The following is a 13,352-nucleotide window of genomic DNA, read 5'->3' on the forward strand; positions in this document are numbered from 1 at the left end:
ACAACACCTTCCACACCAAAAACCAAGGGCAGTAGATACATGGGAACACCACCACCTGGATGTTCTGCCCATAAGCCATTTGCTTGGAAAGATATCACCATTCCTTCACTGTCGCCGGGTCAAAATCCTGGAACTCCCTCTCTACAGTACTGTAGGTGTATCTACACCTCAGGGACTGCGGGGGTTCACCACCACAATCTCAAGAGCAATATGGGATTTGAGTGAATGCTGGCCTAGCCAGCGAAGCCCGCACCCAATGAATTAATTAGTATAAATTCTCTCCAGGGCAAATATATCCTGCCTCAGGTAGTGTCACGACTCCCTGGGCTAGTGCATGGTCTATTCCAGTCCCACTTGACCCGGAGGCACAACACAGGAGAAATCAGATTTTATTTTAAATATCCACGCTCCTTGGTTGAGCCTAATAAACTAGTCATCAGGCTTGTAACTTAACAACTTGAAAAACCTATTATGTAATGTATTATAACATGCATACGCGCATAAGCGCGCACACAAAAATATTCCTTGATGCACACTTCCAGTCAATGTCTTTCTGAAGTTCGTTTTTTGTTTTGATACTTCTGCCTTCTTGGCTGGAGATATGGGCTGGATTCTCCGCCGGCGGGATGCTCCGTTTTGACGGCAGCCCGGGGTTTTCCAACGGCGTGGGGCTGCCCCACAATGGGAAACCCCATTGACCAGCCGGCGTAACGGAGCATCCTGGGTTCTCTGTCCCGCCGCGCCACATTTCTGTTTCACCCCACCAGCAGGATGCTCCGTTACGCCAGCTGGTCAATGGGGTTTCCCATTGTGGGGCAGCCCCACGCCGTTGGAAAACCCCAGACAATGTACTTCACAAGTATATCAGAGAAACACCATTGGCTGGTGCAATTGTCAGACTATGTCATCGGAGGGTTTTGTGGCTTTTGTGAGATCACCATTGTACCCTGTTTGAGCAGCATTTTGTAAATAAACCTCTTGCCCTGTACTATATTCTATGGCTCTATTCTATACAATAGAACAAATTCGATATGTGCAACCTCTGATTCTCTCTTCATGACTACAAAGAACATAACAAAGAGAAATCTCAGCCATATAAAATAAAAGGAGCAAAGAACGATTTTATGAGCCAGAAGAAACCATCAATGAAGATCCAGGCCCAGGCACCATTGGGAGGGAGGTCGGGAGAAATATCCTGACTCCCAAGGCAAACTCATTGTTGTGGCAAATAAAAATAACTCACGTAATATTTTGACACCTTACAATTTGTAGCAGGACGTTGTCGATTCGTCCAGTCATTGTGACAGCTATTAGTGCAAGTAAAAGGTTTTTTTTTTTTTAAAGTATCGAACAACTGCAAGTTACTGGGGGCTTACTTCAAATGAAGAATCAAATTTTTCAATACACTTGCGGTTATAATTACGGCTTGCAGGAGGTACTGAAACAGGCCGCGGAAGCGGAGTCTACAGGGCCGGCAAATCTGCAACCTACTGGGCAGGAATCAGTCGTGAGGCATCGAAAAACCTAGACTGCTTGTGCACCGAGAGTTTGTCTGTTTAAACAGAGAGAAATAAAACAGCAGGGAAGACAGGCTGAAGGCCGAGTAGCACAGATCAGGGAGCTGCAATCCAAAAATGGTGGGAAGGCACCATGAACAGTGACACAGTGTTAGCACTGCTGCCTCACAGCTCCAGGAAACCGGATTCAATTCCGGCATGGGTCATCATGTGAAGTTTGTACGTTCTCGCTGTGTCTGCGTGGGTTTCCACCGGGTGCTCCGGTTTCCTCCCACAGTCCAAACATGTGCAGGTTAGGTGAATTGGCCAGGATAAATTGTCCCTTAGTACCGAAGGATGTGGAGATTAGGGTACGGGAGTAGGTATGGGTTGAGTACACATTTGAGGGGTCGGTGCAGACTCGATGGGCCAAATGGCATCCTTCGGCACTGCAGAGTTTCTATGATTATAAGAATGTGTTTGATGAGGAGGAATCATAAGGAAAGGTTCCAGTCATTCCTTAAAGCTAATCGGGACCAGCAGACCTGCATACTGCAATCTCCAGTCCAGTTGGGATGAAAATTCATGTTGCAACAGAATTTAGTATACCCAGCTAAACCCATTGGATTGGAGGGTAGCTAATGTAACCCCACTTTGTAAAAAGGAGGGAGAGGGGAAACAGGGAAATATAGAGCAGCGAGTCTAACATTGGTGTGCAGAAAATGCTGGAGTCAATTTTTAAGGATGAAATAACTGACAATTGGAAAGTGGGGACGGATTCACTAAAGGGAAATCATGCTTGACAAATCTTCTGGATTTTTTTGAGGCTTGTGACCAGTTAAGTTGACATGGGTAAACTAGTGGATGTGTCTAGACTTTCAAAAGGCTTTTGAGAAGGTCCCACACAAGAAATTAGTGAGCAAACTTAAAGGTCATGGTATATGGGGTAATGCATTGACATGGATAGAGAAATGGTTGGCAGACATAAAGCAGAGTGGGAATAAATGGGTCCTTATCAGAGTGGCAGGCAGTGACTAGTGGGGTATCGCAGAGTACAGTGCTGGGACCCCAGCTGTTCACAATATACGTTAATGAATTGGACGAAGGAATTGCATACAATATCGCCAAATTTGCAGATGACATTAAGCTAGGCGACAGTGTGTGCTAAGAGGAGGATGCAAAGAGGCTGCAGGGTGACTTGGACAGGCTGCCTGAGTGGGCAAATAGAATATAATGTGGGTAAATGTGAGATTATCCACTTTGTGGCAAAAACAGGAAGGCAGATTTTCTGAATAGTGGCACTTTAGGAAAGGGGGAAGTGCAACGAGATCTGGGTGTCATGCTGGAACAGCCGCTGAAGGTTGGCAAGCAAGTACAGCAGGCGATGAGGAAACCAACGGCCTGCTGCCCTTCATAGCGAGAGGATTTGAGCATAGGAGATGGGGTGTCTTGCTGCAGTAATACAGGGCCTTGGTGAGGCCACATCTTGGGAGTATTGTGTGCAGTTTGGGCCTCCTAGTTTGAGGAAGGACATTCTTGCTATTGAGCGTGTCCAGCGAAGGTTCACCAGATTAATTCCCAGGATGGCAGGACTAACATTTGAAAAAAAAACACTGGATCGACTGGGCTTGTACTCACTGGAGTTTAGAAGAATGGGGAGCACTTATCTTTATGGGACTGGACAGGCTAGATGCAGGAAGAATGCTCCCAATGTTGGAGACGTCCAGAACTAGGGGTCACAGCCTAAGAACAAGGGGTAAGCCATTCAGGACTGAGATGAGGAAGACCTTCTTCTCTCAAGAGAGTTGTGAACTTGTGGAATTCTCTACCACAGAAAGCTGTTGGGGCCAGTTTGTTGGATATATATTCAAGAGGGAGCAGGACATCGCCCTTGCAGCTAAAGGGATCAAGGGGTATGGGAAGAAAGAGGGAGTGGGATACTGAATTCGCATCATCAGCCACGATCATATGGAATCATGGTGCAGGCTCGAAGGGCCGAATGGCCTACTCCTGCACCTATTTTCTATGTTCTAGGAGTTAATGACTGACTTGCAAGGATATTTCTCTCCCTGTCCACTATTAATAGCTGAAAGATTCCTGGTGCACAGGAGGGGAAAACATTTCACAATTTGTTACATCACTGTGAAAGCTAGCAAAGTACTGCGAATTTGAATGATACACTTTGCGGCCTCAAATGAAGCCATCCAAAGGAAATTGTTGACTGATGGTGCATTAACCCTAAAATCTGCTACAGCAATCACAACATCAATGGAACTTGCGACAAAAGAAGCATCACTGATTGGAGATCGAACTAAAGTCCATAAACTGGAGTCTGTAAGAAGCAGGACCAACATGTGTCATCACTGCAACCAAGTGGGACATATGGTTGGAAATTATTGGAGCAAGGAGAACAAATGCAAAGATTGTGGTTAAGTTGGGCACATTACCAAGGCATGTTGGTCATGCCAACATTCATCAACACAAAACAAGTGTACCAAGAAAAATACTGCAAAAGTGTACAGGGTGAGTTTACAGGTTAAGTAGTCCAACTGAAGACTCACCAAGCAACAGAATGTCAAGTCAGCATACGATTGGCATTCCAGCAGTACAAGAGACCGGCAACGTGTTTGGGTCTATCCAAAATTGAATGGGAACACTTTTAAAATGGAAGTTAATATGCAGTATCACTTACACCTGAATCGATATACCATTAAAAATTGAAGTATCTGCCGGTATAACCATCTGATGTGGTCGAGGAGGTTGTGCTCTGAAGGGCTTCATCAAGGTGACTGTGGAAGTGGATTTGCCCCTTCAGATTGTTCACCACTTACCGATCTAAAGTGGAAGACCTTGAGAGGTTACAGAAGACAGGAGTCATTGCGTCCGTTACCACCAGCAGTTGGGTAACCCCATTGGTCCTAGTCTTAAAGAAGGATGGCTCAGTACGAATATGCAGAGATTTCAAAATGACTATCAACCCTGTATTGTGTGCTTCACAGTACCCTCCACCACCTATTTTTTGCAGGCCTCTCAGACAGCCAAACGTTTAGCAGAATTGATCTCTCCCAAGTCAATCTGCAAATGAACGTAGCTGTGGAGTCTAGATCATTACTGAACTTAGGAACACACAATGATCTATTTCGATATCGGAGGTTTCCATGCAGGGTAGCTTCAGCATTGGCTCTCTTCCAATGATAATGAGTGGGCTATCGGTGTACCAATCTACCTGGACGACATTTTGATTACAGGTTTGACCGATGTAGAGCACGTAAATAAGTTAGAAGCTACTCTTGCAAGACTGCAACTACATAAACGGTCAAGAAAGAGAAGTGCAAATTTTAAAAATCTTCTATTCACTGTCTTGTGCAAATCGACCAAGGCAGTCTGCACAAAGAACCCAAGGAGAAATCGGAGATCCTGAATGCATCGCGACTGCAGAACAGGATTCAGTTAAGATAGTTTCTAGGATTAAATTGCTATGTAAAGTTTGTTAGCACTTAGCAGCAAGGCTGAAGTCTTTACATAAATTGCTTTGTGACAAACAAGCTTTGGCTCTGGACAAAAGATCGAGGATGCTTACCAAAATGTCAAAACATTATTACAGGAATCTGAACTATTGGTCCATTATAACAAAGCTGAAGCTGCAGCCTGCTTGCGATGCATCACCCTATAGGGCTGGAACAGTTGTCTCACATATAATGCTTCAGATGAAGAACGACCAATAGCATCTACTTCCAATACGTTGACTAGCACGGAGTCCAACTCTGCTCAACTTAAGGTCTCAACATTTTTGGTATTCGAAGGTTGGCATTCAATTTACTCGATTGATCGACCATTGTCCCTTAACAACAATATTTGGGCCGCAAACGGGGTTCGCTGCTCGTTGTTTACAACGTTGGCCGTTAAACTTGTCGGCACATGGCTATGTCATTGAATGTTGTAGATCTAAACAGCACATGAACAGGAATGTTTTATCTAGACTGCTGTTGCAAGATCAAGATGAAAAAGGTTCCGGTAACATCTTTTCAAGTGTGAAAATTTACCTGAACCAGTGATGGGGAAGGTGTTGGAAATTATTCAAAAAGGAACTCTTAGACAAGACTACAGAAAGAATCCAGACCTTGAACCCTATCTTGCCAAGCATCTTGGGAACTTACAGTACAAAATAATTTTGTTGTGCAGTATTAGAGTAATCATTTTGCTGTGCCTACAAAGTAGAATCCTGGAATAGCTGCAAGAGGGCAATCTCAGTGTAGTTAGAATGAAGGAGTTGGCAAGGAGCTACTTCTGGCAGCCCAATTGGATGCCCAAATAGAGACAGTGGGATTCTGCCAATCCTGTGCTGTGTTGATAAATGTAACTCCACTACAACCATCCATGGGAATGGCCTACCAGGCCGTGGCAAAGAATTCACATTGATTATGCATGACCAGTCAGTCGAAGGGCATGGTCATGGTTGACAAGCATCTAAAATGGTCAGAGGATAGTCATCATGAAATTGACTACAAAACAGACCACAAAAGACTCACCGAGGTATTTGCAAGATTTGGGCGACTTGTGAGTACTCGGGCGGCCCAGTGATTAGAACTGCTGCCTCACAGCCCCAGGGTTCAATTCCAGCCTTGGGTGACTGCCTGGGTGGAGTTTGCACTTTCTCCCAGTGTCTGCGTAGGTTTCCTCCCACCAAAGATGTGCAGGTTAAGTGGATTGCCCGTGCTAAATTGCCCCTTACATGTCCAAAAAAGGTTTGATCGGGTTACTGAGATAAGTCGGAGGCGTGGGGTGCTCTTTCCAAGGGCTGGTGCAGACTTGCTGGGCTGAATGGCATCCTTCTGCACTGTAAATTCTATGATCTACTCAGTTCACATCAGCCAAATTAGAGGATTGCCTGAAGGGGTCTGGCACCCACCATATCAAATCTGCCCCCTACCATCCAGCGACCAACGGTTTAGCTGAGCATTTCCAACAAATCACCCAAGCACGCAGTAATGGTTGAGGGATAACGACTCTCTCTCCAAACGCGCTAATAGCTTTCTAATGATCTACAGAAACGCTGCTCATTCAACAACAAAGTTCACCAGCTATACTAATGTTCAAAAGGAAGCCACGCACACAGTTTGAACCCCGCCGCCCTCTTCAACTTCAGAGATATCAGACGCAAGCGGCTAGAAGGAAACATTACAAAAGCAGAGTCTGACCGGTGCAATCGTGCATTTTATGTCGACAAGCGCAATAACTAATTTGCACACATGAAAGCCTCAAAGCAGCAGATCGGTGAATGGGAAAATAATCTCTAGATGCCTCCCTTGCGGAGGCCAAAATTAGAGCAGAATTCAACAGAAACGATTTCACCCGCAGAGCGCGTTTGAAATTTGCTGCCACCATCAATAGTTGTCGGGACCAGCAGATGCCTCCAGACAAGTCAAAATTGTGGATCCTGGAATGAAGGAATGCGCTGATAAAGGAGGGAGGGAAGCGGCTGAGGAAAATTAGTAAAATAAACAGTTGGGTGAAATTACCCCGTTTAAGTGGGGTTTTCCATGGGATCCTCCCACCTGGATTAGTATCCCATCCACGCAGCACACAAAACATTTAAAGAAAGGCAGATCAGAGGCCCCAGTCCCCAGAAGGAAGATTGCACCATACGGACAGCGAGTGTTAACAAGAGTGTAACACGGGGACCCTCTGGGTCAGACTTTGTTCGTGATGCCGGGAGGTCCCTCTACTCTCCGGGGAGGACGGAGAGCTCAATCATTGGATTTACCTGGATGACACGGACCGCGGATTGTCATCTGGGTCGCACAAACGCCAAAGAGCCCCGCAGTTCAGAAGAGATGAGGGGGGGAGGTGACCAACCTGGGCCACACTGACCGTCCGGGTCTGGGCCGCTCGAATCACCGCCGCGCGTTCTCCTGGACTAACGCTCCCGCCGCGCGCCCTAGTTTTTAAATTCCACCAATGGCGAGCCGGCAGCGACGCGGGGCATCACGGGTAGTGGGAGTGCGGCTGCGCAAAGCCCCTGGGGCTCGAGCTACGGCAGGAGGTGAGCAGCTGGTGCAGATGTGAGGAGAAACCCCTCACGTTATTGTTAAAGACGTGAAACTAGTCGGGAAGGAGCTGGTCCGGAGTCAGGGAATTGTAGTTTGATGGCTGGGCTCAGCCCCAATTGGTTTTTTGTGAGGTCACTGAGCTGAAGTTTTAACCCGGGTTTCTCTGTCTCCCCTCAGATACTCCCAACAATACTGCCCAGCTGTCCGACCACTTTCTTGTTTTTATGATCTTGGATTTAAAGGGGACCGCGGCTCTGAGCGAAGCGGCCCTCTGGGAGCGGCAAGCAATACTCCACGAAGCCCGTCCTCACATGGTGCAAGCATGGCGCTTTTCGCGGATTTAAACATCGTCAACACTTCCGACACCGACAGAAAGAGGTTGCAAAGTCTCATAGAAAACGCGGCGCATCGTGAGTATTATTTCTGTTCCTAAGTTAAGTAAGTTAATTAGTTGGACGTCCCAGGAGTAAAGGACTTGTGTTTCAATTGGAGTGTCGTATGTATTGTGACAAACTGTTAAGCATCCTTCAGCAGTAGACCCACATGCCACATTGCGATAATTGCTTTGTACTTGGAATTGATGTCCTTTCCTAACCTAGATAAAAAGGACTCAAATGTAAACTTGTGTAAAGCAACAATCTCCTTATCCTCCCCAACCTGCTGCACATTGGTACCTTCAAAAATCCTAATCCAAACAACCTTCCATGCATGATATAAGACCAGTGTGGGTAGGTTTCTATTATCAATCAGGAAATGGCTGATGGCGCTGGATGCTGAACTTAAAAGGACCTAGCAACACCTGACTGCAGTAAAGACTTGTGCTTCAGAGCTAGCTGTATTCTACTGGCCAAGCTGTTCTAGTACAATGGCAACATTGGCACCTACCTACCAATGTGGAAAATTGCCCAGATATGTACTGTCTCCAACAAACAATTTGGCTAATTATCACCCACCCATCAGTTACTTGGTAATCATCAGCGTGACAGAAGGTGTCATTGGCAGTGCTATCAAGTGGGATTTACAGAGAAATAACCTGCTCTCACTTGACCTCATTTGTAGCCTTAATCTAAACGGCACGGTATGGTGGCACAGTGGTTAGCACTGTTGCTTCACCGCATCAGGGTCCCAGTTTTGATTCCCGGCTTGGGTCACTGCCTGTGTGGAGTCTGCATGTTCTCCCTGTGTCGGTGTGGGGTTTCCTCCTGTTGCTCCATTTCCCCCCACAAGTCCCGAAAGACGGGCTGTTGGGTAATTTGGACGTTCTGAATTCTCCCTCAGTATACCCGAACAGGTGCCGTAGTGTGGCGACTAGGGGATTGTCACAGTAACTTCATTGCAGTGTTAATGTAAGCCTACTTGTGACGATAATAAAGATTATTATTATAAATGTAGACAAAAGAGCTGAATTTAAAAAGTGAGGCGATAATAATTGCTCTCGACATCAAGGCAGCATTTGACCAAGTCAAGGAGCCCTTAGCAAAAGTGAAATAGTGGAGAAAGCTCTCCACTGATTGGAGACACTCTTAACACAAGGGTGTAAATAAATTCTCTTCATTTGCCAGGGTGAGTGCAGCTTCAGCAACACTCAATGCATTACACTTAGGACAAGCAGCCCACTTGGTTGACAGCCTGTCGTCAACCTTTATCATTCACTCCCTCAGCCCCCAAGAAAATAACTGTGTACCAAATACAGGATGCTCTGTAACAAAAGCAGCTTCAGATTGGGGCAGCAGATGCATTGGAATACCACCACTTGAAAGTTCCCTTCCCAGCCACACCAACCTGACTTGGAAATTATATTGCCGTTCATTTAATATTCCTTGGTCAAAATCCTGGAACTCCTTTTCTATCAGCACTGTGGTTCAAGAAGTCACCACCACCTTCTGAGGGGCAACAAATGCTGACCTTGCCAGTGAAGGACACGTCTTATGAAAGAGTTTATTAAAAAAATGTCCGGTTTGTTGTCTGGTGATCTCTGGGTCAAATTATATCATTTGCTGGGTAAAAAGTTCTATTTAGTTGAGGTAAACATGACATGACCATTTTTGTCCATGCCTGCTTATCACACTCCTGTCTGCAGCCAGAATCTTGCTCTGCATCCTAATTAGATTGCATTTTCACCAGTAATAGTACCGCTGAGTTTGGAAATGAATGCATAATTTGAAGTATACTGCTTGGAGGGAGTAACTGCCTATTTGGTGTAACTTCTTGCTTTACTAATCTGGTGCTGTGAAACATGTAGCGTATCTTCCCTCCCTTCAACTCAGCTGGTCTCGGGAACCTGCTGCACTGCACTTTTCTCGCCAAGTCGTGGTTGGGCAAGAAAGGTGTGGCTGCGTTTAGGGTAAGTAACTAGGAACAAAGTGGAAATCTGACTGTGATTGCTACTCCACAGAAGTTACGGCCCAAGATTAATTTCCATAAGGATTTTCTGAAAGTCGAAAAGGAATGACACCATATGCGCACCCGGTATCAACTTCACCAGAAACAACAGCAAACCCAGCCCTGTCAACCCTGCAAAGTTATTCTTGCTAACATCTGGAGGCTTGTGCCAGAATTTGGGAAGCTGTCCCACAAGCTTGTCGAGCAACAACCTGACATGGTCATACTCTCAAAATCATATATTCCAAGGTCCCAGACATCAATATCCCCATCCCTGGTTTTGTCCTGCCCCATAGGCAGGACAGACCCAGCAGAAATGGGGGCACTGGTATAGTCAGGAGGTATTTGTCCTGGGAATTCTCAATGTTGAATCCCAACCTGTGAAATTTCGAAGCATTAGGTTAAGCATGAGCAAGCAAACCTTGCACTGATTAGTTGTGAAATTGTGGAATTCACGAATGAGCAAATTTACAGAGGAGTTGGACACATTTTAAATTAGTAATGGGTTGAAGGGTTACAGAGAATAGACAGGACGGTGGAGTTGAGGCCATGATGTGATCAGCCATAATCATGTTGAACGGCAGAGCAGGCCCGAGAGGCGAAATTGCCTACTCCTGCTACTAAGTCTCGTGTTCGGAGAAATAACTATTCTGTCTAATTTTGCTTTCCAGCTCTTGATCTGTAGCCCTGTAGGTAACAGCACCTCAAGCACAAATCTGGTGTTCTTGATTAATATGGGGATTCCTTGATTAATAAGGGGATCAGGGGTTATGGGGAGAAGGCAGTAGGATGGGGATGAGGAACATTTCAGCCATTGAATGACGAAGCGGACACGATTGGCCGAATGGCCTAATTCTGCTCCTATATATTATGATCTTATGGATTACCTATTATCTCCCTCAGCTGATGAATCAGTGCTCCTCCATGTTGCTCACCAAATGGAAAAAGCACTGACTGGCAAGGGCACAAAATGGACACCTGGTGGGGAACTAATTGCACCTCTACTGGCCGAGTTAGCCCAGTCCCATAGGACATAGCTGCTAATAAAAACAGTATATATTGGAAGAATTGGCAGCATCTGTGAAGAGAGAAACCGAGGCCACGTGACTCTTTAGATATAGCTACTGGACACAGTCTGTGGCAGGTGGTGTAGGAAACAACACGAGGTAAAGCTACTTAATCTGACTGTCACTAATCTACCTGCTACCAATGCATTGGTCCGTGATAGCATTGGTAGGTATGACCACCGTGCAATCCTTGTGGAGATGAAGTCTGCCTTCACATTGAGAATGCCCTCGATTGTGTTGTGTGGTACTATCACTGTGCTGCATCCTCTGATGGGCAAGCTCAACACAAGTGCAAAAGACAAGGCTAAGCATTTCCAACTGTCAGCATTGCCATCGCTGAATCCTCCACTATTAACATCAGGGGTTACTGTTGAACAGAATTGGTCCAGCCACATAATTACTGTGACCACAAGAGCAGTTCAGAGGCTGGAAATTCAGCGCTAAGTAACTTACCCCCTGGCTCCTCCATCTACACAGCACATGTCAGGGGCGTGATGGAATGCTCTCCACTTGTCTGGATGAGTCCAGCTGCAACAACACTTGAGTAGCACAGTAGCAAGACAGGGAGAAAGAAAGCAGCCCATTTGATTGGCACCCTATCCACCATCTTCAAATTCACTCTGACACACAGTGGCAACGGTGTGCTATCTACAAGGTACACTGCAGCAACTCACCAAGGCTACTTCAACATCATCTTCCAAACCTGCAACCTCAATCACCTAAAAGGATAAGGGCAGCCGATACATGAGAATAACATGACGGGCCATCCTGACGTGGAACTATACCACTGTTACTGAGCCAAAATCCTGGAACTCCCTTCCTAACAGCACTCTGTGTTCTCACAACACATAAACTGCAGAGGTTCAAGAAGCCTGCATTAACAGGCACATTTTGGGATGGGCAATACATGCTGGCCTCGCCAGCGAGGAACACGTCTCATGAACAAACAAATAATTTTTCAAAATGTGCATGTGGATTACCGGACTTGCAGCTAACTTCTACAGCATTACCAATAACTTATTTTCTCTGTCCCTTAGTTGGTTATTCAACAGTTGCGATTAATCATGTGGCTGAGTTTCAAGGAAAGAAATTGGTATGGAAGCTTTATTAATGTCTCAATTCAAAGTGTTTGTGTACTCTAAATGTCCTTTCTATCGTTTAGTGTCTCATTTGTCTTTTAGACATGGTGTTCAGCGACTCCAATTTTGCATTTGTTTTTTTTAAAAGTCGATCTCTGAGAACTGAAAGAAAACAATCAGCAACTACCACAAAGGCAACTACCAACATATCCAAGGAAAATCTGACGCTGCTTTTGCACATTGTTAGTGACGTGGGACAAACAATCGAGTAGAAATAGTAAATGGAGAGAATAAATATGTTCTATAACAGGCTTGTCCAATATGCAGCCCAGGGGCCGCATGCAGCTCTTGAAGCCCCTCAATGCAGCCCCAGGACCCAATTTTTATAATGTTGGTCTACAGGTAAGTTTGAATGGATGGAACTGCTCCAATCACTGACCGTTTCTTTCCCATGCTGCTGATCGAAAATGTGGGATAGAAACAATCTGTGATTGGAGGAGCAGTGAACACCAGTGATGGTACATTATGGACCTGGGAATTTAAGGGCTCGGGAACTGAGGGGCCCAGGGAGCAGTGATACTGGGGAGCGGACCCAGGGAACACTGGTGCTGGGAGAGGAGCACAGGCGTCTGGGGCCCAAGAGGAGGGTGGGGGTGTGAGGAAACCAGAGTGGAGCTCGGACACCCCAAGCAAAGCGTAGGCAGCAGGAATAGGTGTGTAGAGAAAGTGTGTGTATGCAGAGAAAGTGAGTGTATATGTAGAGAAAGTGTGTGTCTGTATGTACAGAAAGTGTGTGTCTGTATGTACAGAAAGTGTGTGTCTGTATGTAGAGAAAGTGTGTGTCTGTATGTAGAGAAAGTGTGTGTCTGTATGTAGAGAAAGTGTGTGTCTGTATGTAGAGAAAGTGTGTGTCTGTATGTAGAGAAAGTGTGTGTCTGTATGTAGAGAAAGTGTGTGTCTGTATGTAGAGAAAGTGTGTGTCTGTATGTAGAGAAAGTGTGTGTCTGTATGTAGAGAAAGTGTGTGTCTGTATGTAGAGAAAGTGTGTGTCTGTATGTAGAGAAAGTGTGTGTCTGTATGTAGAGAAAGTGTGTGTCTGTATGTAGAGAAAGTGTCTATGTGGAGAAAGTGTGTGCGTGTGTAGAGGAAATGTAGAGGAAGTGGAGAGAAAGTGCGCGCGTGTGTGTGTGGAGAGAAAGTGCGCGCGTGTGTGTGTGGAGAGAAACTGCGCGCGCGTGTGTGTGGAGAGAAAGTGCGCGCGCGTGTGTGTGGAGAGAA

At 45.7% G+C, this 13,352-nt stretch overlaps 2 protein-coding genes across 8 annotated transcripts in view; one reads left to right on the forward strand and one right to left on the reverse strand.

Annotated features, from left to right (window-relative positions):
* The window catches only part of kif20bb (kinesin family member 20Bb), a 167,223-nt gene extending 159,796 nt beyond the window's left edge, over nt 1-7,427 (reverse strand). For 3 of the 5 annotated variants that reach the window (XM_072479019.1, XM_072479015.1, XM_072479016.1), the window contains exon 1: nt 7,261-7,419. The gene's annotated coding sequence lies outside the window, so the exon portion shown is untranslated. Of the gene's footprint in view, nt 1-7,260 lie in introns of all 5 variants that reach the window. The other 2 variants (XM_072479017.1, XM_072479018.1) reach the window with 2 other exon arrangements.
* A 60-nt stretch (nt 7,428-7,487) lies between these two features.
* The window catches only part of rpp30 (ribonuclease P/MRP 30 subunit), a 67,648-nt gene continuing 61,783 nt past the window's right edge, over nt 7,488-13,352 (forward strand). Inside the window, exons 1-3 of one of the 3 annotated variants that reach the window (XM_072479021.1) lie at nt 7,488-7,539; nt 7,724-7,956; nt 12,033-12,088. In XM_072479021.1, coding sequence (XP_072335122.1) covers nt 7,869-7,956; nt 12,033-12,088 — 144 coding nt within the window. In that variant the 5' untranslated portion in view covers nt 7,488-7,539; nt 7,724-7,868. The other 2 variants (XM_072479023.1, XM_072479022.1) reach the window with 2 other exon arrangements.

The sequence above is a fragment of the Scyliorhinus torazame genome, chromosome 16 (assembly GCF_047496885.1).
Source record: "Scyliorhinus torazame isolate Kashiwa2021f chromosome 16, sScyTor2.1, whole genome shotgun sequence".
Taxonomy (NCBI): Eukaryota; Metazoa; Chordata; class Chondrichthyes; order Carcharhiniformes; family Scyliorhinidae; genus Scyliorhinus; species Scyliorhinus torazame.